General features: G+C 48.3%; 1 protein-coding gene across 12 annotated transcripts in view; it reads left to right on the forward strand.

Annotated features, from left to right (window-relative positions):
• The window catches only part of LOC130523437 (collagen alpha-1(XVIII) chain-like), a 24,735-nt gene continuing 6,014 nt past the window's right edge, over positions 1 to 18,721 (forward strand). For 8 of the 12 annotated variants that reach the window (XM_057028748.1, XM_057028753.1, XM_057028749.1 and 5 more), the window contains exons 1-39: positions 4,766 to 5,815; positions 10,263 to 10,801; positions 10,908 to 10,988; positions 11,071 to 11,133; positions 11,237 to 11,300; positions 11,984 to 12,114; positions 12,202 to 12,219; positions 12,318 to 12,335; positions 12,613 to 12,819; positions 12,900 to 12,926; positions 13,005 to 13,067; positions 13,145 to 13,228; positions 13,300 to 13,356; positions 13,431 to 13,571; positions 13,656 to 13,709; positions 14,058 to 14,102; positions 14,462 to 14,590; positions 14,749 to 14,811; positions 14,946 to 14,972; positions 15,059 to 15,157; positions 15,233 to 15,268; positions 15,478 to 15,564; positions 15,726 to 15,758; positions 15,871 to 15,906; positions 16,001 to 16,060; positions 16,193 to 16,270; positions 16,354 to 16,389; positions 16,471 to 16,524; positions 16,607 to 16,678; positions 16,762 to 16,827; positions 16,915 to 16,945; positions 17,050 to 17,103; positions 17,187 to 17,215; positions 17,343 to 17,462; positions 17,533 to 17,689; positions 17,781 to 17,845; positions 17,984 to 18,112; positions 18,205 to 18,234; positions 18,316 to 18,681. In XM_057028748.1, the coding sequence (XP_056884728.1) occupies positions 4,954 to 5,815; positions 10,263 to 10,801; positions 10,908 to 10,988; positions 11,071 to 11,133; positions 11,237 to 11,300; positions 11,984 to 12,114; positions 12,202 to 12,219; positions 12,318 to 12,335; positions 12,613 to 12,819; positions 12,900 to 12,926; positions 13,005 to 13,067; positions 13,145 to 13,228; positions 13,300 to 13,356; positions 13,431 to 13,571; positions 13,656 to 13,709; positions 14,058 to 14,102; positions 14,462 to 14,590; positions 14,749 to 14,811; positions 14,946 to 14,972; positions 15,059 to 15,157; positions 15,233 to 15,268; positions 15,478 to 15,564; positions 15,726 to 15,758; positions 15,871 to 15,906; positions 16,001 to 16,060; positions 16,193 to 16,270; positions 16,354 to 16,389; positions 16,471 to 16,524; positions 16,607 to 16,678; positions 16,762 to 16,827; positions 16,915 to 16,945; positions 17,050 to 17,103; positions 17,187 to 17,215; positions 17,343 to 17,462; positions 17,533 to 17,689; positions 17,781 to 17,845; positions 17,984 to 18,112; positions 18,205 to 18,234; positions 18,316 to 18,681 (4,311 nt within the window). In that variant the 5' untranslated portion in view covers positions 4,766 to 4,953. Of the gene's footprint in view, positions 236 to 4,765; positions 5,816 to 10,262; positions 10,802 to 10,907; positions 10,989 to 11,070; positions 11,134 to 11,236; positions 11,301 to 11,983; positions 12,115 to 12,201; positions 12,220 to 12,317; positions 12,336 to 12,612; positions 12,820 to 12,899; positions 12,927 to 13,004; positions 13,068 to 13,144; positions 13,229 to 13,299; positions 13,357 to 13,430; positions 13,572 to 13,655; positions 13,710 to 14,057; positions 14,103 to 14,461; positions 14,591 to 14,748; positions 14,812 to 14,945; positions 14,973 to 15,058; positions 15,158 to 15,232; positions 15,269 to 15,477; positions 15,565 to 15,725; positions 15,759 to 15,870; positions 15,907 to 16,000; positions 16,061 to 16,192; positions 16,271 to 16,353; positions 16,390 to 16,470; positions 16,525 to 16,606; positions 16,679 to 16,761; positions 16,828 to 16,914; positions 16,946 to 17,049; positions 17,104 to 17,186; positions 17,216 to 17,342; positions 17,463 to 17,532; positions 17,690 to 17,780; positions 17,846 to 17,983; positions 18,113 to 18,204; positions 18,235 to 18,315; positions 18,682 to 18,721 lie in introns of those variants that run through there. The other 4 variants (XM_057028760.1, XM_057028759.1, XM_057028758.1 and 1 more) reach the window with 4 other exon arrangements.

Here is an 18,721-nt window from a genome sequence, read left to right on the forward strand (position 1 = left end):
GCAGGTGCGCGCAAGCTGTGCAGGTAGGCGGCAGCTGGAAGGGGCGGCACGCGATCCCTCCAGTGTGTCCACGCGCTGCCGTGAGTGATGAGCCTGCTGCTGCTTCGCTCCTGACCGGATGTTTGCTTGTTTGTTTTTTTGTTTGTTGTTAAACTGGCCGCGTTGAGAATGCGCGTCTTCAGGTGGCTGCGCGTGCTGCTGCTGGTGACGCTGGCTCGGATGGAATCAAACGGAGGTAATCTCTTTGTCATCTCAACTCAGCTGTTAATCGGATTTAATCTCCTGAAATATGAGCATCTTTGAGGAAACAAAAATCGAGGAAATTGCAAATCAGTTTTTAAGAAAATGAAGCAACGACGGGCAGATGTATGCATATATATATATATATATATATATATATATATTATTTTTGGATTATTATAGTTAATTGGAAACAGTTTTCCGATGGAGAATTCCGATGGAGTTGCTGCTGTCACGTGACCTGACGGGCGCAACCGGGTTGCGTTGCTTTGAGTCTGAACTTGTCTGAAAATCTCAGTCCTGGAAAGTTTGTCGGCCTCCATCAGCAGAGTTGTGAGAACAATTAGAGCTTTATCAGCTCCAAATGTGCATCTTACAACCAAAGTGAGGACCTTTTGCTGGTCTCCCCAACTTGAAAGGACTGTGGGTTAAAGTGTGTGTGTGTGTGTGTGTGTGTGTTTGCTTTTTAACAGGGCTGTGATTTGTGGTTTTTCTTAGACTTTCCCTTCTTTGGGGCTTCTCAGCCACACTTCATACATCATTCTCTAATTCTGCCTGTGCCAACACATGCGCGCACGCACGTGCACACACACTCTCCCAACTTTAACCCTCACCGTCCTTTCAAGTTGGGGAATCCAGCAAAAGGTCCTCAGACAGACGCAGTTTGCTGAGAAACGCGCAGAAATTCTGCTTCTTCTCTGCAGTTACGCTGCATGAAATATGAAATCCTTCAAGTTGTGTGTGTGTGTGTGTGTGTGTGTGTGTGTGTGTGTGTGTGTGTGTGTGTGTTTAACCTAACCTAATTCAACCATCTGCATCAGCTCATGTTCCAAGCATCGGTTCATGCGTGATGTCAGCCAGGTGTGGACGGTGTTGCTGAACATTCAGAGCTAAAAATGTCCACGTTTTAAACGGAGCTCCACAGACTTCTTTCCATCTTGATTTTATTTAGATTGAAGCATTTTCAAGCACAAGAATCCTTGACAGATCTCCTGGAATTTTCATTTTAGCCTCGTGTTTGTTATCGGATCCACACTTCCGGTCAGTGGAGACTGTTTTCAGATGCGATTTAATGCTGCAGGATCTTTTCTGTCCCCTGAACATTTGCAGACAGTCACACACTGGGTAGGGTCCTGATTCAGAGGTGGATGTTTCGTTTCTTGTGGGGCCCTCAGGAGGTGCTGGCGGCTTTGAGGTGTTAAAACTGGTGATCGTGCCGCCACTGCTGCCACCTGCTTTAAGATCTGCTCTCAATGTCGAGGGATCATTTGTCTTTATCCAGCAGCAATCTGCTTTCTTCTTGAGCCTTTTGTTTTTAAAACTACCTCAAAATTTTGTCAGGGACAAATAAAAATTCAAAACATTAAATGACGGTCTTTTTTTCCCCACAGCGCTGAAAATCCAAAATCTGTATGATTTTTTTCAAATGAAAAATGATTCCATGGTGAACATAGTGTGAACCCAAATGCTGCTAAACCAACTCTCACCACTAGGGGTCAGACCAGAGTTCAGTCGTGGTCACCATATTTTACCATATTTAGATATTTTTTTTTCAAAACAACTGAGGGCTTAAAGTTCAGATTTTCTGGATTCTAGAAGATTAATGTAGTTTAAGCATCCTTAACTTTTGATCACAGGCTGTCACAGATGCTGCAAGAAGCTTGAAATATGTTCAAGAATAAATTTTGATTTGGATGTTTCTGAATTCCTGAAAAATTCCAGCGCTATGCCGACATTAGGCATCCAGGGGGAGGAGCCTAATACAACCCCCTAAACACACTTTATTCTCCTTTGGGAGTTTGAGGCAGAATTTTAGTTTGAATTCAGCCTTTTTTTTCCTCTTCTGGTTTATTACATTTCTTTTTCCTGCAGAACTGACAAATGAACAAAAAAACCCGAGAAAATCCTTTAAATCTTTGTTTCCTTCTGTTGGAGTTTCTGCTGTTTTCAGGAAAAAAAGACGCTCGTTGTTCAGACATAAATTTCAGCTGTCGTTTATCTCGCCTAGAATTCCTTCAGTTTCTCCTCCAGGCCACCATATGGGAAGCAGACAGTAGCTGCTTGTTCACGTTCTCTTCCTGTCTGGTCAAGAGTGTTTTTCAGCCCGACTTCACGCTGAACTCCCATCATGCAACACGTGACACCTTCCCTCGGCTCCTCTGAACCCCACACTGCTGTTAATTAGCTGAGATTGAAAAGGGGGAGGGGCTTACCAATGTGTGCTGTTGAGGTTCAAAGGTCACCTCAGGAATATGTGTTCAGGCCTCCGATGTGTCGGGAAAGACGGCCGCCGTGTTCGCGAGCGCCAGATTTTAGTTTGTCAGTAACAAACTTATTCATGGTCTCCTGAGCGGATTTGGTTGCTGCGCCAGGAACTTTTGGAGGAGCTAGTTCCCTATTCTGGGACCATGGGCAAGCACTTCTATCAGGGACTTTTGGGGGAACCCTTCTCTTGTTTTTGGACCCGCAACCACGGCGACGACGGCGATGCAGCTCCAGCTTTAGCTGAGATAAACCGAGTCTTCAGGAAGATGAGGAACTGAGGACCTTTGGAATTTAAACTGTCACGTCTCTGCAGGCTCAAGGTGCAGAAACACACCTGTGACAGGTGAGAAGGTCGGAGAATGCGTCTAAATCCTGGATGATAGCCCCTCAGACAGCTCCTAATCCCTCAGACGTTTCTGCTGACACGTCTCCTCCACACAGAAGCTGATTGTTCCAGCCGTGAAGGCTGTGAAAATGTCCTCCCGTCACCCACTGAGACATTCCACTGTCTTCTCCGTCCCAAACGTCCACTACAAAATTCTAAAAAAGAAGGGAAAAAAGTCTTTATCGTTGGGACATTTGTGACTTTGGGAATTTCCATTTAATCCATTTGGAGTTTAGGGTCAAAGGTCAAGGTCACGTCAGAGGCTAAAGTTGGAACGTGACACCTTAAAGATGCTTCAAGGGATTTTTTTGTCAGCTGTGTTTAAATCTCAGCGCGGAAGACTGAACTGATGTGATTACGGGGGTCAAAGGTCAGCGCGACCTCTCATCTCGAGGTCGTGCAAATGGGATTTTTGTCCGTCGTCTCCCTCTGTCCTCCTTTCACTTATTACAAAACTTCAACCTGAACCCCCAAATGAATATTTACCAACCAGAACACCTCTACTTTTAGCTCCGCCCCCTCAGCTGGGTACGCTGCACATCACCACGGTTACCAGAGTGTTTATCAGCTGCCGCCAAGCTTCACAAGGGCTTTTGATGGACACAGGCAGCATGGTAATGGGAGGACTGGGAATACTGGGAGCGATCACGTCTCTGTTTCCATCTTAGATCTTGATAATTGTTTTGGATGAAAGTGGCTTCAGGTCGGCGGTGGGAATATTCGGACACGAGCTGAGGAAAATCCCAGTCATGAAGCAGCAGCTGGTTATGGTGGTTTGACTGGGAACAGGTGGATGTCAATCAGGCCACTTGCTGAAAGGCATTCTGGGAGAACTGCCGTTAATGGAAGACAATCGGCCGCAGCTGTGGCCCTGGAATGTGGCGTGATGCCTTCACTGACAGTGAGAAAGTCGGTCCGGCAGAACCCCGTGGTGCGTTTGCTTACCCTGAAGTGTGCGGGTCCGAACAGCTGCTCGGTGGTGAAAGGTTAAAGGTCAAATGGGAACGCTGACCTGAAATGTCATGTCAACATTTCTGTCTGACTTTATGGACGATATTTAGAGCGACAATCAAGAAAAATTCCCCCCGAAATCTCTCGAAGTGTCCAAAGTCTAAAGACCTTTTTGAGACGTTGTCCTCAGTGTCTCAGACCTGCTGCAGGATCAATAATTAGCATTAGCAGCAGACGTCACGCGGCCGAAGCAACTGGAGGTTTTTCCTTAAAGACTTTTGTGAGCAGGAATCATTGGGTCCGGATGCTCGGATGATCCTGAATCTGGGAACGTGGTGGCGAGATGGCGTGGGAGGTCTGGAATGTGGAACAGCTGGAGGTTCAGGCTCGGCTGATGAGGAGGCTATCAGGAGCGGGATGGGGGCACCCGGGGCTGCGAGGAGGAGGCAGATGGTGTTCTGCATCTGTGGGAACCTGGAAGTGATGCGGTTTTCCCGAGGATTTTCTCAGATGAGGCATCAGCGGCGGCCCCGAGGGAGCCGAGCGTAAGACATCCAATCAGATCCGTCGTGGCCGGCGGGCTCAGCTGCCGTCGCTCTGTCATCCGTCACGCCGCCGCCGCCACTGATGTCGATCAGCAAAACCGTGAATCTGATCAGATTTTTGCGTCATCCTCCGACATCATCATCATCTTTCCGACGACGTCATCCTTAACTTGACCTTGTGACCTCCACCCCCGTGCCTGCGGGTTAGCTCGTAAAGCTAACCGTCGCGTTTGTTTTCATAACTAAGACTCGTTTGTGGTTTGTGTCCTTTGGACCTCTTCAGAAGATTCCCAGAATATTCCGAGGTCTGTGGATGATAAGGAGGAATTTTATTCCGTGCCATTTTCCTGTGGGCGTGTCTCTGCCTGCTTGGGGACCCTCGCAGGGGCAGGGCATGGGGGGGGACGTTCTTCAGCCTGCCTCCAGCGTGGATCTCCCCTCGTTCATGAGGAGGTCCAGAGGGAGGACGGCACAGAGTCCAGGCTGCTCCCAGTCGCTGGACGCTCAGCAGCTCTGCGGCGGCGTGGACGGAAGCATCGAGCAGCGGCGAGCAGAGGTGCTGGCGCCATGTCCCGGATCCAGACCTTGGCCATTTTCTTGGTTCTCTGCACAGGGACCTGTGAGTCCTGGTTTTGGTCGTCAAACCAGGAAGAAAAGACAACGGAGTCCCCAACCGAGGCGCTGATAACGAACGCCAGCACCACGCCGACGGGGCCCACGAGCGCTGCCGTGACCCCAACGAACGCCACGAAGGAGGAGGAGGATGACGACCTGTCTGGGATCGGAGAGCTCCTCGATATGGCCTCCGGGATCCCTAAGTATGTTGAGGCGTGGAACACGACCGCCAGGAATACCCATGAAGTGACAGAGAAGGTGGATCCCAACCGCACGGGTAATGCAAACACATCGAGAGGGGAGGGGGGGCCCGAGGGCTCTGGGTCTGGGTCAGGACCCACTGCTGATGCGGGGTCAAGCGAAGAGTCGCTGATGATTGTTCCGAACAGTACAAGTGTTGTCGGCGCCGCTCAGCGTCTTTCAAATTACACGGAAGCGCCCGACGCCTCCCGCCCGCCTTGTCTCCCCGTCCCTTCTGATTGGCCCATTTGCTCGGCCAAGCGTCCTCAGTCGCTCACGCTGCCCAACGTTTTCAACCACACCTCTGTGGACCAGGTGGGGGCGGTCCTAAAGGAGTGGGCGTGGCTGGCCAGGAAGGGGTGTCACCCCAGTGCCGAGTGGTTCCTCTGCCTCCTGCTGGCGCCCAGGTGCTCGGCCCCGGCCCCGCTGCCCTGTCGCAGCTTCTGCCAGACGCTGCGGGACAGCTGCTGGGCGTCCCTGGATAACGGGCGGCTGCCTGTGGAGTGCCACCTCCTGCCAGATGTGGCGCCCGGGCGCAGCCATCCGACCTGCTTGTCCATTAGTAACTGGAAAGGTAACCTCGGCGGGTTAGAATGTATCCCGAGTGGACATACATTTTAAACCCGATGTCACGTCTATCAATCACCAGTGTGTGCTGCTGTGCTGAGTAGCTTTGCCCGGCTAACCGTTAGCATGCATGTTTTAGCCGTTCTCAATGCAACTGCAAGTACTTTACATTATGGCCAACTTAGGACGGTAAAACTGGAAAGAGTTTCATCGATCTGAGAAAAACACGTCGGGAGCAATTATGTCAGTTATTCTTCTACGTCTACGCGCTAACAGGATGTACAGAGTTGGTTAGCACTGCTAGTTCTGTTTGTGTAGTTTCTTCAACCTGTAGAGACTTTAGCGTGTGTTAGCCTGCCAGCTGATTTATACATTTCCAGCCACTGACAGATGTCTTGTATGTTTAAAGCTAAATGCTAGCAGACGCTAAATGCTAGAAGTATTTATAGTTCTTTTATTAAATGGGTTTGAATTTCATCTAAAAGTTTCGGCAGCATCAAAACAAAACATCTAGGTGAATAAACGTGACTTCAGAATCCTCCAAACACTTAAAAATTCTCTTCAAATGAATGCTAGCTTTAGGCTACACGAAGACTTGTTTATTAACGGTGAAATAGTGTCGTGATTCATTCTATTTGGTGTATTTGTGTGGTGATAAGGAAAGGCAGGGTTACATCTGCTTTCATCCAAGCTGCATATTTTTGCCCTGGCAGAAGGCGCAGGCCGATCTGAATTGTTAACAGCAAACATGATGATTCTGGCAGGTTTCAAGTCTCTGCAGGCTGAATTTCTACAACATACCAAAGCCTGGAAGCGCTCAAATGTTGCTGCTAATGTAAAGTGTAACCAGTCTGCAGTCTGATGGGTTAAAACATGCAGAGAGAGCGTCGTAGCTGATCACTGCACATGTCCCCGCGATGCTGCCGGGCACCAGCGCATGAGGAGATCATATCACTGTTCAGGCTGCATGATGCCTTCACTGTCCCGTCAAACTGCACCTGCAATTTTTTGTTTTTTTTAAATGTTCAGCAATAGAAACACTGTCAGGTTCTCAAGGTCTTGATCATTTTCCTTCAACCGGTTTTCTCAAATGAATAAAAACATTTCCACATTAAGACACTTTAACTGAAAGGGTCGAGTCCCCTGAAAATAGAAACTCCATTTTCTCTTCTGGCCTTTTTTCTGTCTGATGGTTGTAAATCAGCATCAGAGTTTCAATTGAGCCACTGTTGCTGCAGGTCCACAAAAAATGCTGGGCCATACCAGCTCACCATGCTAGCTCACAATGCTAGCTAATGCTACAAACATTACAATCTGTTGGTTATTTGCATAGTAATAATAATACAATATTTCACAACCTTTGGCGAAGGAAAAGATTTCTGTTGATTTTTGTCCCTCAGAGCCACCGTACTGATACCGAGAGTCTTTTGTGTTTCAGCACATGGATGTGGAATAAAGCATAAAAACAGGAAGCCCTGGAGCTCCAGAGACCCTCATCCTGACTTTTAGTAGCCTCATAAATCCAGCTGTACGGAGGCCCGGACAGGCCAACATTGTTAGCACACAGACTCTGAGGGTTGAGGACCTTTCCCACAGGAAGATTCAGATCAACTGAACTCATCCTGTGTCCGGAATACCAAAATCACAAATGTTTGAAATGTTTTTAGGTTTAGAATTCAGAGAATTAACCTCATTTTTCCATGTAAAACTAAAATACGTTTCTTTTTTGCCTTATTTAGTCTGAATCCCTCTGTGATTCTGTCCTTTCCCCTCTGTTACCTTAAACGGAAGCGAGCCGCAGGATCGGCTGGCCAGTCGAGGAGGTTCTTGAGCAAAGTTGTGATTGAATTGGGAGGAGCACAATCGGGCCATCTGTGCCGGGGAGGTGACATTTACGATGGCGGCAGTGGTGGCGAGGCACAACGGAGCCTTTTGACTCTGATGAGACGGGGCGGCACAACGTCTCTTCCGGAGGTCGGAGGTCACGGCGACTTGAAGGGCGGTGACCCAGTGTTCGCCCAACCGTTGGAAGAAGAGTTAAATGGGGCTGGGGGGGTGTCAGAGCAGAAAATTAGCCTTTTCATCACAGTCTGAGAATTTTAAGACCTTTTAATGTGGTTTGACTGGAATTTCAGTTAACGGTGAGTCGTGGAGCAAAAAATGCCAGTAAAATATCTGGGTCATGAGCTTTTAATTCAACAAACCCTCAGTGAAAAAATTACTAAATGAAAATGCTAAAATTGTATTAGTTTATATTTATGAGCAATAATTCGACATGCTGTCTGGTTAACACGGTTAACTAGCTAGTTAGCTAGCCATGGTTCTCACTGAGAACATCTCATCCAGACTGAGCAGGGATCGATTAATCAGCAGGCGGTCGACTTTGTTTGTTCCAACGCGGATTAAAGTGCTTTTTCTTCGCAGCTGCGATGCCTTAATTTAGCATCAAACTACCAACCACAGTCCAGTTTGTCCCAAGAGGGTAGAACGGTTCACGGCACAGCTGCTACTGGTTTAACTGGGGTGGGAGTTCAGTTGCTCGGTGCCAGTCAGGACGTTTAGTGCCACATTCGTTTACCTCCATCGGCTGAAGATACTGTTTTTTTTCTTCACCTTTGACCTTTTGTCGCCTGACGTTAGCTGATGCTAACGGGTCTTAGCAGCCGCTCTGACCTGCTGAGCGCGTTCACATCAGTTCTCTTTACTCAGATCACATTTCTGAGTGGAGACCCTCGCAAACGTGAGCTCGTTCTGCCGTGAAATGTGGCTGAAGGTCACGTGTGTGTGTGTGTGTGTGTGGAAACAGCAACAGCCAACATCTGCTCCCTGCAGAACGGAAGCACAACCGGATCACTGTTGGGAACGTGGAAGTTCCCCGGGTCCAATCCGGCGTGTCCCCCTCTGAGCTGAGCTGTGTGGTCCTCCATCACCTGCTGGAGGCCTTAGTGTGTGTGTGTGTGTGTGTGTGTGTGTTGCTTCCAGAGCGAGTCTGCTGCAGTTTCCTCTTTGTGGTTGAGAGACAAAGAAAAAAAAAATCAGATCCCAGGTCAGTCTGATAAAGAAATCAGGACAATGTGGCGTTACGTAACGACCCGCGCCGTCGTCCGTGGGAACCTCCGCCCAGCCGGAGGGTCCGGTTTGTGGGAGAGCCGTGGTCACGCTGGGCAGAGCCAAAGTGGATTAGCACTGGGAAAAGCCCCCACGGTAAACGGAGTCAGATGTGAGATCGGGTTTTCTCCCGAAGAAAGTTGCACCAGCGGAGCCGCCGGATCAGTCAAACAGCTGCGGCAGCTGCGCAGATGGACCCACTGCAGGTGTCCCTGGGAGACGCCGGGGCTCCGACTGGATCAAATCCCAGCAGATCCAGGCTGCAGACACAAGGCAGCATTCACGGAACCGCTCCCGAGTGTGAGAACGTGTTCTGCTCGTCCCTCCTCTGTGGAACCAGCCGACCCTCAGACCCCGAGGAGGGAAAGTCCTGGTTCCCTGTTCCAGTCCTCTCTTTCCTTGTTAAGCTTAATAGTTTTAACGTTAATCACAACTTTCTTTTGTGGAAAACATGAATAAATTGTCTTTATTCCTGTCGGGTTCTCTCACATCAGCACGTGGGTGAGCCCGCTCACTTTAGGGTGATGTCACAGGAAATGGCCGCCGTGTGAACGCGTTTCGAAAAGCTCAAGCTGGTCTTTGTTAAAGACGACGTGAGAACGCGTTGTAAACATTCCCATCATTTAAAAACCCCCCAGAAACTCTGTGACTTTCCCCCGTTAACGCACATGTGAGGCTGCAGCCATGAATCTGGCTGATGGGCGTCCTCTGGAGATGTCGGAACCGGGGGCCCTCGCTAGCGTTTAAGAGCGGTTCCCGAATCTGTGGGAACTGACATGTCAGCAGTTTTCCATTAAGATCCCCCAGAGAGCAGAAACTGAAATAGAACCAGTGAAACCAGGATCGAGCATTAGCATCAGCGTTAGCATTAGCATTAGCATTTCAGTAGCAACAGTGTCAGCATGTTTAGTTTTAGACCTGTTTCAGTGAGTGAATTCACCTTCAGTGGTGAATCACAGCTTCCAGTGATTAACATTTAATGGCAGGTTGTAAACACGTCCATTAGGTGGCGCCACCATCAACACATCGCTGAAGGGGGACGGCCGGAGCCACGTGAGCAGGTTTCAGGTTGAATCTGTAACTTCGATGAGGCTGATTAGAGTAATCTCCGGAGATTTCTAGAGCAGCCCGACGACTCACGCTTCTGAAAATTTCTGTTCACGTTTGTGATTAAAAAAAACATGTGTGTTGAGGTTCCTGTGGTCCTGACCGTCCCCCCGCAGCTCGCAGGTCCTGTCTGTGCATCAGGCTGCACATAACTGCGTGTGTGTGTGTGTGTGTGTGTGTTTGGGGTCAAAGCTGCACTTGAACGCACCACTGTTCTGATCTCCAACTCTTCCCCACAGCCGAGAGCGGCGTCTCTCTGCTCCAGCTGATCGGGGACCTGCCGTCCGGGCTCAACAGGTCCTACGGGCCGAGGGGGCAGGTCAGCTTCAGCTTCAATGCCAAAGCGACGGCCGGTCAACTGGCTCTGGCCCACGTCCCAAACCCCTTCTATCGCCATTTCTCCCTGATCTTCAACGTCAGGCCCTCCTCCCCCGCCGCCGCCGTCCTCTTCTCCATCACCGACGGGCCGCAGAAGCTCGTGTACGTGGGCGTGAAGCTGAGTGGCGAGCGGGCGGGTCGCCAGAAGGTGCAGTTCTTCTACACCGAGCCCGACTCCGAGGCTTCGTACGAAGCCGCCAGCTTTGAGGTGCCGAGCCTGGCGAACTCTTGGACCCGCTTTTCTTTATCCATCTATGAGGATCAGGTGACCTTCTACCACGGCTGCGAGTCGGAGCCCCAGATGGTCCGGTTCGAACGCTCCCCTGATCCCATGGAGCTGGACCCCGAGGCAAAGATCTTTGTGGGCCAGGCAGGAAACGCTGACGCTGACAGGTTCAGGGTAAAACCACACCTGTGTCATTTCACTAAAATGCGTCTAAAGTGTCAGATTTTCGCATCGGGATCCAGCCTGTTTCTGAAAGCATAAGTGGCGTCTCTGTGGTCAGGGCGACATGTCGGAGCTGAAGGTGGTGGGGGACCCTCAGGCGGCTGAACGTCTGTGTGACGATGAGGATGATTCTGACACCGTGAGTCCTTCTGCTCCAGGAACCGTGAACAACACTTCTGCCTGTCCAACATTGACAGTTTGCGCCTGTCTGTGTCTCTAAGGCCTCCGGAGACTTCGGCAGTGGCGATGGCGGCGTGGTGAAGCAGACGGAATCCACGCTAAAGGTCCCTGTTAGATTTCATTCCGGCAGCTTTGATAAGGAACCATCTGGTCTGGTGTGTTCATGCCAGTAATGCGTGTTCTGTGTGTAATGAACTGTCTTTCCAGACTACCCCTCCTTCCTTCCAGCCTCTACCTGCACCGCCAGTCACGGCCTCACAGAGACTGACAGGTAACTAAACACACGGGGCAGGAGGAGACGGAGGTGGAAGCTCTGAGTCACGGCGTAGCTGCCGTCGGAGCAATTTCATTCCGAAATATGCGGATCAGTCCTGTCTGGACCTGAACGTCAGAGGAGAGTTTTGACTGCAGGGTCTCAATCAGGTTCATGGGTTTGGTTGGTTTGTGGTGCCCCCTGGCGGACGGTCTGTCCTGTATGGACTCCAGTACCTGAGATGCACGTTTTCTCTTTGCTTTATGGTGAAAAATACTACATATACATGATAGAGAAGGTGGGGTGTGAAGGCCACAGTGGTCCCAGTAGGGATCGGGACACTAGGGGCAGCAACCCCCACGCTTAGTAGATGGTTCCAACAGATACCAGGAACTACATCAGAGATCTCTGTCCAGAAGAGTCCTCGGAACAGCTGAGCTCCTCCGCAGAACCCTCAGACTCCTGGGCCTCTGGTACAGGACCCGAGTCTGAAGGAAGGAGGCACCGCCCAGGAGGGCGAGGAAGAGATTTTTTTTTTAACTTGCTAGCGAAAAGTTTTGATGTTTTTCATTATTAATTCCCACAGTCTTGTCTAGGTGTTTTAAATATATATTTTTAATGTTATTTATTCCGTTTTTTGCCGTATTGCTAATGCTTTGGCACCAATCCTTTGTTGCTTTATTGTTTGATGTTGCGTTCAGGTACCATTGGCGAAAAAGGGCAGAAAGGCGACAGAGGAGAGAAAGGCTTGAAGGGGGATCTTGGCCTTGTGGGACCAAAGGGAGAGCCGGGTTTGGGGACTCGTTTATCATCAGAGAGTGGAGGACCAAATGTAAACAATCATGAAAAATCGATCTGTGATTGATCATGTGATCACGTGCATCGGATATACTCACATGTTTTTTGGTTTTGTTTTCAGGGAGAAAAGGGGTCGAAGGTGAGAACAGATGCTGAAGACTACAATTTGTTAACTAAAGACAAACATTTTACTTCAGCTTTTACCACAAGTTCAACTTATCTGATTTCCTTTTTTAGGGAGACAAAGGTCAAAAGGTAAGTCTTGTTAAGTCTGATCTGCTTCTTCTTTTAAAGGGATTTTAGAAGCTAAAGCTAACAGATCTGGTTCTGTTTGGTAAACTGGGCTAATTTTGAAGACAACAGTTAGGGGGAAGTATTTCACCACTTCCCAACAGGTCTCAGCTCGTTTATTAGCATTGTTAATCCCAACTAGCATCACATTTAACTCAGGTTTGTCTTCTTTGAGGACGCAGTTACACATTTTGCCATATTTTAAATCTTCCATTTATTTATCTTGAGTATGTCTCCACAGGGAAGTTTGGGTGCCGGATATGCTGGTAAAAAAGGAGAACCTGGAGTTCCTGGTCCGCCTGGCCTCCCTGGACCCCCTGGTCCTGCAGCGACGGTGGTTCAACTTGGGAATGGATCTGTTGTGCAGCATGTACCTGGACCCATTGGACCACCAGGGTTGCCGGGTTTAATTGGACCTGTAGGCCCACCAGGATCTGATGGATTACCTGTGAGTCCAGACTAGAGAGTAAACAAACTTAATTTTCAAGATATTCAAATCCTCTTTAATTAAATTCTTTTATCCCTTAGGGGGATCCAGGAGAAGACGGGAAAGATGTAAGACTATGACATCCTCTAAAGTGAGGATTTTCTCAAAAATTAAGATCTTGAATGTAATCTGGTTCTTGTTCTCAGGGCCCCCCTGGACCACAAGGGGTCCCAGGAACTCCAGGAAATCCTGGTTCCAAAGGCCAAAAGGTTTTTACTCAGTGTGGAGACGTTGAAAATGGTCCGTTTGATTGTTATTTTCATTTAACGAATAACTTGTTTTCAAGGGAGATCCTGGAGAAGGTCAGCCAGGGCCCAGAGGACCCCCCGGTCTACCAGGACCTCCTGGACCTGGAGCTGGTGACCGCCAAGTATGTCAACGCTACAACCATCTTTTTGTCTTGATTTGTCTTATTGATTTATTGATTTATTGTCCCGATAGACATCGACATTTTTTGACATGGAGGGCTCAGGATTTTCAGATCTGGAGAAACTCCGGGTACGGTTGTTACCTGACTAGTTCAACTTGGGAAGTTGTGTGTGATGAAACCTTATCAGTACGTTATTATCCAGGGTGCCCAAGGTCCTCCAGGCCCCCCAGGCCTTCCCGGGCCCCCGGGAATTCCTGGGACTTCAGTGGCACTCGGACCCAATGGAGCAATAGGTTTTGGACCTCCTGGACCACCAGGACTGGACGGAACTCCTGGTCTCCCTGTGAGTATCTGTACTAAAGACACAAGTAAGAACCACAGAAACTGGTTATTTTTAAATGATATAATTAAATGTTTTCTGCCTCAGGGTCCTCCTGGTCCTCCAGGGCCTCAAGGTCAACCAGGGCTGGTTGGAGTAAAGGTAAGATCAGAACATCAGCAGCATTTTGAAATTTCAGATATGGTGAAATATCAACGTAATTGTTTTATTTTGCTGATTCATGTTAAAGAGAACGAATCAGAACAGTAGATCCTAGAATTAAACAACATTTCCGGCCAATCGTGATGACAATAATTTGGCAGATTTACAATTTGAAAATAAAAATAAAATAATTCAGATTTCATAAAAATGAAATAAATCAGATTTTTACCTGTTTTTACCTGTTGACCCCAGACTACAAATCAACAGATAAATCAATGTTTCATACACCCCATCATCAGCGTGGTGGAATCTGGTTAAAACACATGCAATCTTCTCATTGACCACCAGGGTGACAGTGGCAATCTTGGTCTTCCAGGAATACCTGGAGAAAAGGTGTGTTAAATCAGATCAAATGTGTGGCTCATCCATCAGCATCGGAGCTTCTGCAGAGCTGAATTGAAGTTTCCTTCCTCCGTGATTGTTGCTTCCATTAGGGAAACTCTCTAGGGCTTCCTCTCCTACGTTACCCTGTCCTCGATGGTGTACTGGCTTTGTGGGGGCTGAGCGTCTCTGTGTTGCTGGTGTAAATGATCAAACCTGCTGTCAAATGTGTCTATGTTTCCATTTCTAAATCATCTGAGCTCATGTCCTGAAGTTTAATATTTGGCATCAGGTTGCTGTTGGTGTATTGAGCTCTGAAGAAAGCCAAAGCAACAATGACAATTAACTGGCCTCGTTGTTATTCTCCTCAGGGTGCTCAGGGAGCGCCAGGAAGGGTGGGTTCACCAGGCCAGACTGGACTAGCAGGCCTGCCTGGTCCCATGGGACCTGCAGGACCCCCGGGACCACCTGGACCACCATACCGTGGTGGAGTAGGTTTTGTGAGTAGTGTGTTTGATTCCCTTGGATGTAGTTTGTTGTTGTCTTCTGTAGGTTTTTTGGTCTGAGTGGTACCAATTCTTGATGTTTTGAATCTTTCTGCACCACTAAGACACATTAGAACCGCTTCACAAGCCAAGAATTTCCCCTGTTCTCTCAGGGAGACCAAGAACTGGAGGAAACCACCGGTTTACCTGGACTCGCAGGCCCACCTGGACCACAGGTACTCAGTCAACCTTGTGGACAAATCCTGCTCCGAGTGTCAGATCCTGGCCTCAGGGTCCGTTCCTGGCTCTGGGGTCAGTTGCTCTGTCTGTACAGTTCATGGTTGATGTTGTCTTGTCTTCTCGCCCGCAGGGCCCTCCTGGGACTGCAGGTTTCCCTGTACGTCTGACCAAGATGGCGTTTTTCTTTTGAACTTTTCATTTTCTTTCTTATTTCTGTCTTGATGAATCATCATTTGTTTGCAGGGGAAACCAGGTTTCCCAGGTTCCAATGGAGAGAAAGGATCAGAGGGCCCTCGAGGACCTCCTGGGATACCGGGTATCGATGGATTTCCCGGGCAGCCGGTAGGTTGGCCCTCTATAAGAAGCAAACAATAGTAAACATATTCTTGTGTAAAAAGTGCTTATTTTCTCTTATAGGGTGAAAAGGGAGACAGAGGAGAGAAAGGGGAGAGGGTGAGTTGTCTGGAATTTCATCAGAAGAAATGATTTGTCTGTTAAATGATCTTGGGGACATTTTTAGGATTCCTCCCTCTGTGATCCTACAGCAGTTTGTTCATAAACCTGATATGGGTCATTGTGAAAAAAATAGATCTAGAAAAAAACAATATTCCTGTTATACTTTTCATTTCTTGTTTCAACTTAAATTTCCCTGAATGCATCAGGGTCAACCAGGAAGAGACAGTGGACTACCTGGACCCCCGGGGCCTCCTGGACCTCCGGGACAAATCATCTACCAGTCGTCAAATGATGTGAGTCACATCTGTGTCATTAGCGCATCGGTCATGTCACGGCCAGTTCCGCCTCCATCGTGCATCACTTCCTGTTTGTGTTACTCATGTTGACTAACAGTCACTTCCTGGTCCAGTCTGTTCACCTCCGCACTAACTGACGTAACTTTGTCTTGCTGTAGTATAATGACGTTTATTGGAGTGAAGGGTTGCAGGTGAGTGCCCCAACACCACTTCCACCATCTAAACCCCACAAAACCCGCCGAACTACTTCAAAAACAGTTTATTGTCGCATTCTTACACATTGTGGCACATTGTCTCCTACAGGGTGGACATGGTGTTCCAGGTCGACCAGGTTTCCCAGTAAGTGGCATCATCATCATCAAAGTTTGTTCTGTAAAAAGACCAATTTGAATGAAAATTTAGAATTCTATGTTTGTTTGTTTTAAAAAACTAGGGGCCAGCGGGACCAAAGGGTGAGAGAGGAGACTCGGGGCCTCCAGGATATGCCCCAAAAGTAAGATTTTCAGCCAATAATTTAGCTTCTCAGGAGCTAAAAGATGAAGGAAATAGGAAGTGTGGTTGTAAAGAATCTGCACACAAATGTTGGATAGCTCAGATCTAAAGTTGAACCCGATGCTGCATTTAGGGACAGAAAGGAGAACCCGGCATCATCATTGGGCCTGATGGGAGCCCTCAGTACCTCGGTGGCCTGGCAGGACTTCCGGTAAAAACCTTTATTAAGTGTCACATTTGTTAAAAAAAAGGTCAGTGTTTACAGCATCTGTGTGTGTGTGTGTGTGTTACCAGGGTGAAAGTGGACCTCCTGGACCTGTGGGACCTCCTGTGAGTTCCTCACATCACAGATAAATTGTGCTGACCTTTAGGTTTTGTATTTGCTAAAGACGTAACTTGTTTACTCTTCAGGGTCCGTACGGTCCTCCGGGCCAGAAGGGAGAGATCGGGCTTCCGGGGAGACCAGTGAGTCCATCTCAGAATCCAGAGTTGGTGAAAGTGTTTGTGCATGATGCTGAATATTTGTGACAAATCGTGGTCATTGCAGGGTCGACCTGGTCTCAACGGCGCCAAAGGCCTGAAGGGAGACTCAGGCAGTGGGTCCGGATACGCGTACCCTGTGAGTTACCGCCGCTCTCTCTCTCTCTCTCTCCCTTTTGCCTCATTCATGTTGTGTTTGTTGCTCTGATCTCTGTTTTCCAGGGTCCTCCTGGTCCACCTGGCCCCCCTGGACCACCAGGAGCTTCTGGTCCCATCGACAGAATCAGTGTGAGTTGATCTGATCTGAAAACATCTCTGGATGATTTTTGGAGAAAGCCGGACATCACTAACGAACATATATTGTTGTGGTTTCAGGGGTTTGAGGACATCAGGAGGTATTTTCCAGGTACGCCATTTATACTGGTCCCTTTTCTCATTAACCTGCAGCGTTCAAGAGAAATAATGACAAATAATGACTATAATTTCAAATAAGAAATTCTTTGTACGCAGACTTGAAAGGAGAGAAAGGTGAACAAGGACCACCAGGAAGAGTTGAAGTATCGGGTAAATCCAACGTATGACCAAGCAAATGAAGCAACGGGAAATCCATTTTAATACAAAGTGTGTTTTTATATTTCCGGGTTTAGGCTCAAACTTTGATATCAACGTTTTGAAGGTAAGTGACGAATCTTTCACCAGTTCTCAACTCAAAGTTTCACCAGTTAAACCAGTTTAAGTCATATTTGTTCGTTTGTCGCTCTACTTCATTGGTGCTTATTGATTTTGCTTTTTTTTTTGTCCAGAATGAGATGAAAGGTGAAACAGGAAGTCCAGGCCTGAAAGGAGAGAAAGGAGAACCGGGCAGTGGATACTATGATCCTCGATATGGTGGATCTGGATACCCTGGACAGCCGGGACCTCCTGTAATTCCATGTCTATATTTATGGTGAATTTGCTTCCTAGAGAAATGAGTTCCTATTTCTGTATCTTCAGGGCCCTAAAGGCGACTCCGTCATTGGCCCACCAGGACCTCAAGGACCACCTGGTCAGCCAGGCAGAGGCTACGATGGACGGCCAGGACCCCCAGGGCCACCTGGACCACCTGGACCTGCGGGAGGATCATACACTGGAGACTCCTGGGACTCAAGGAGTGAGTTTATATCATACGTACACCCAAATATCCAAGATGGCATTAAGGTAAAGTCTGACCGAAGCCCCGCCTCCCCGTGTGTGAATGGCAGCTGTCAGTGTCACAGGACCACCAGGACCTCCTGGAACACCGGGGCTTCCTGGAATCTCCTCAGGAGTAAGAACACATTCAGCTTTTCTAAGATATATATGTTGTATATTAAAATGATTATTGTTCATACTTATAACCAACTTTTTTTTTAGGAAAAAAAAAGTAAAAACCTTGAAAACAGCACAGGTATGTTTATGTTTACAGGTGTCGTTGTTCAGGACCTATGATACGATGGCAGCCACTGCCAGAAGACATCCGGAGGGTTCTCTGGTTTATGTTATAGACCAAACAGATCTCTACCTGAGGGTCCGAGAGGGAGTCCGCCAAGTCTACGTAAAACAACTGTTTTTTATCCTAAAATTCGCAGCTTCTCAGTTTATTTTATTTTTTTTTTACAAATGTTGACACAACTGTTGTCTTTCCAGCTGGGGAACTATATCGCTCTTCCTGGAGACGTGAGTGGCTCATTTCTTACTTCTCCTCTTCCGAAAACACAAATGTGACGTGTTAACGTGTGCCAAACGTGTCGTCTTCAGGAGAACGAGGTCGCTGCCGTGGAACCGCCCTCTGTGGTCCTTTACTCAACAGACTCAAACACCCCCCAGCCTGAGAGCCCCGTCCAGCCTGATCCACATCCACCGATACACCACAAACCACAAGACCCACATTCCCAACAACCAACCCACCCAGATCCACACTATCACCCAGATCCACGGTACCCAGCCCCCACCGACCCCAGATATCCAAGTTACACAGAGCGCATAAATCGGCCAGACGGTAGGTATTCCAGCCACACCACGCAGGAAAGGCCCACCTACCCGTATCACCGCTACCCAGTCACCACGCCACGAAGACCTCCCGTTCCCGAAACCCCAGTCCACCGTCACACTTCAGGCCCGGGGGTACGACGCTCATGTTTCTGCTCCATGTTTTGCTGCTCCA

This window comes from Takifugu flavidus, chromosome 3 (assembly GCF_003711565.1).
Source record: "Takifugu flavidus isolate HTHZ2018 chromosome 3, ASM371156v2, whole genome shotgun sequence".
Classification (NCBI taxonomy): Eukaryota; Metazoa; Chordata; class Actinopteri; order Tetraodontiformes; family Tetraodontidae; genus Takifugu; species Takifugu flavidus.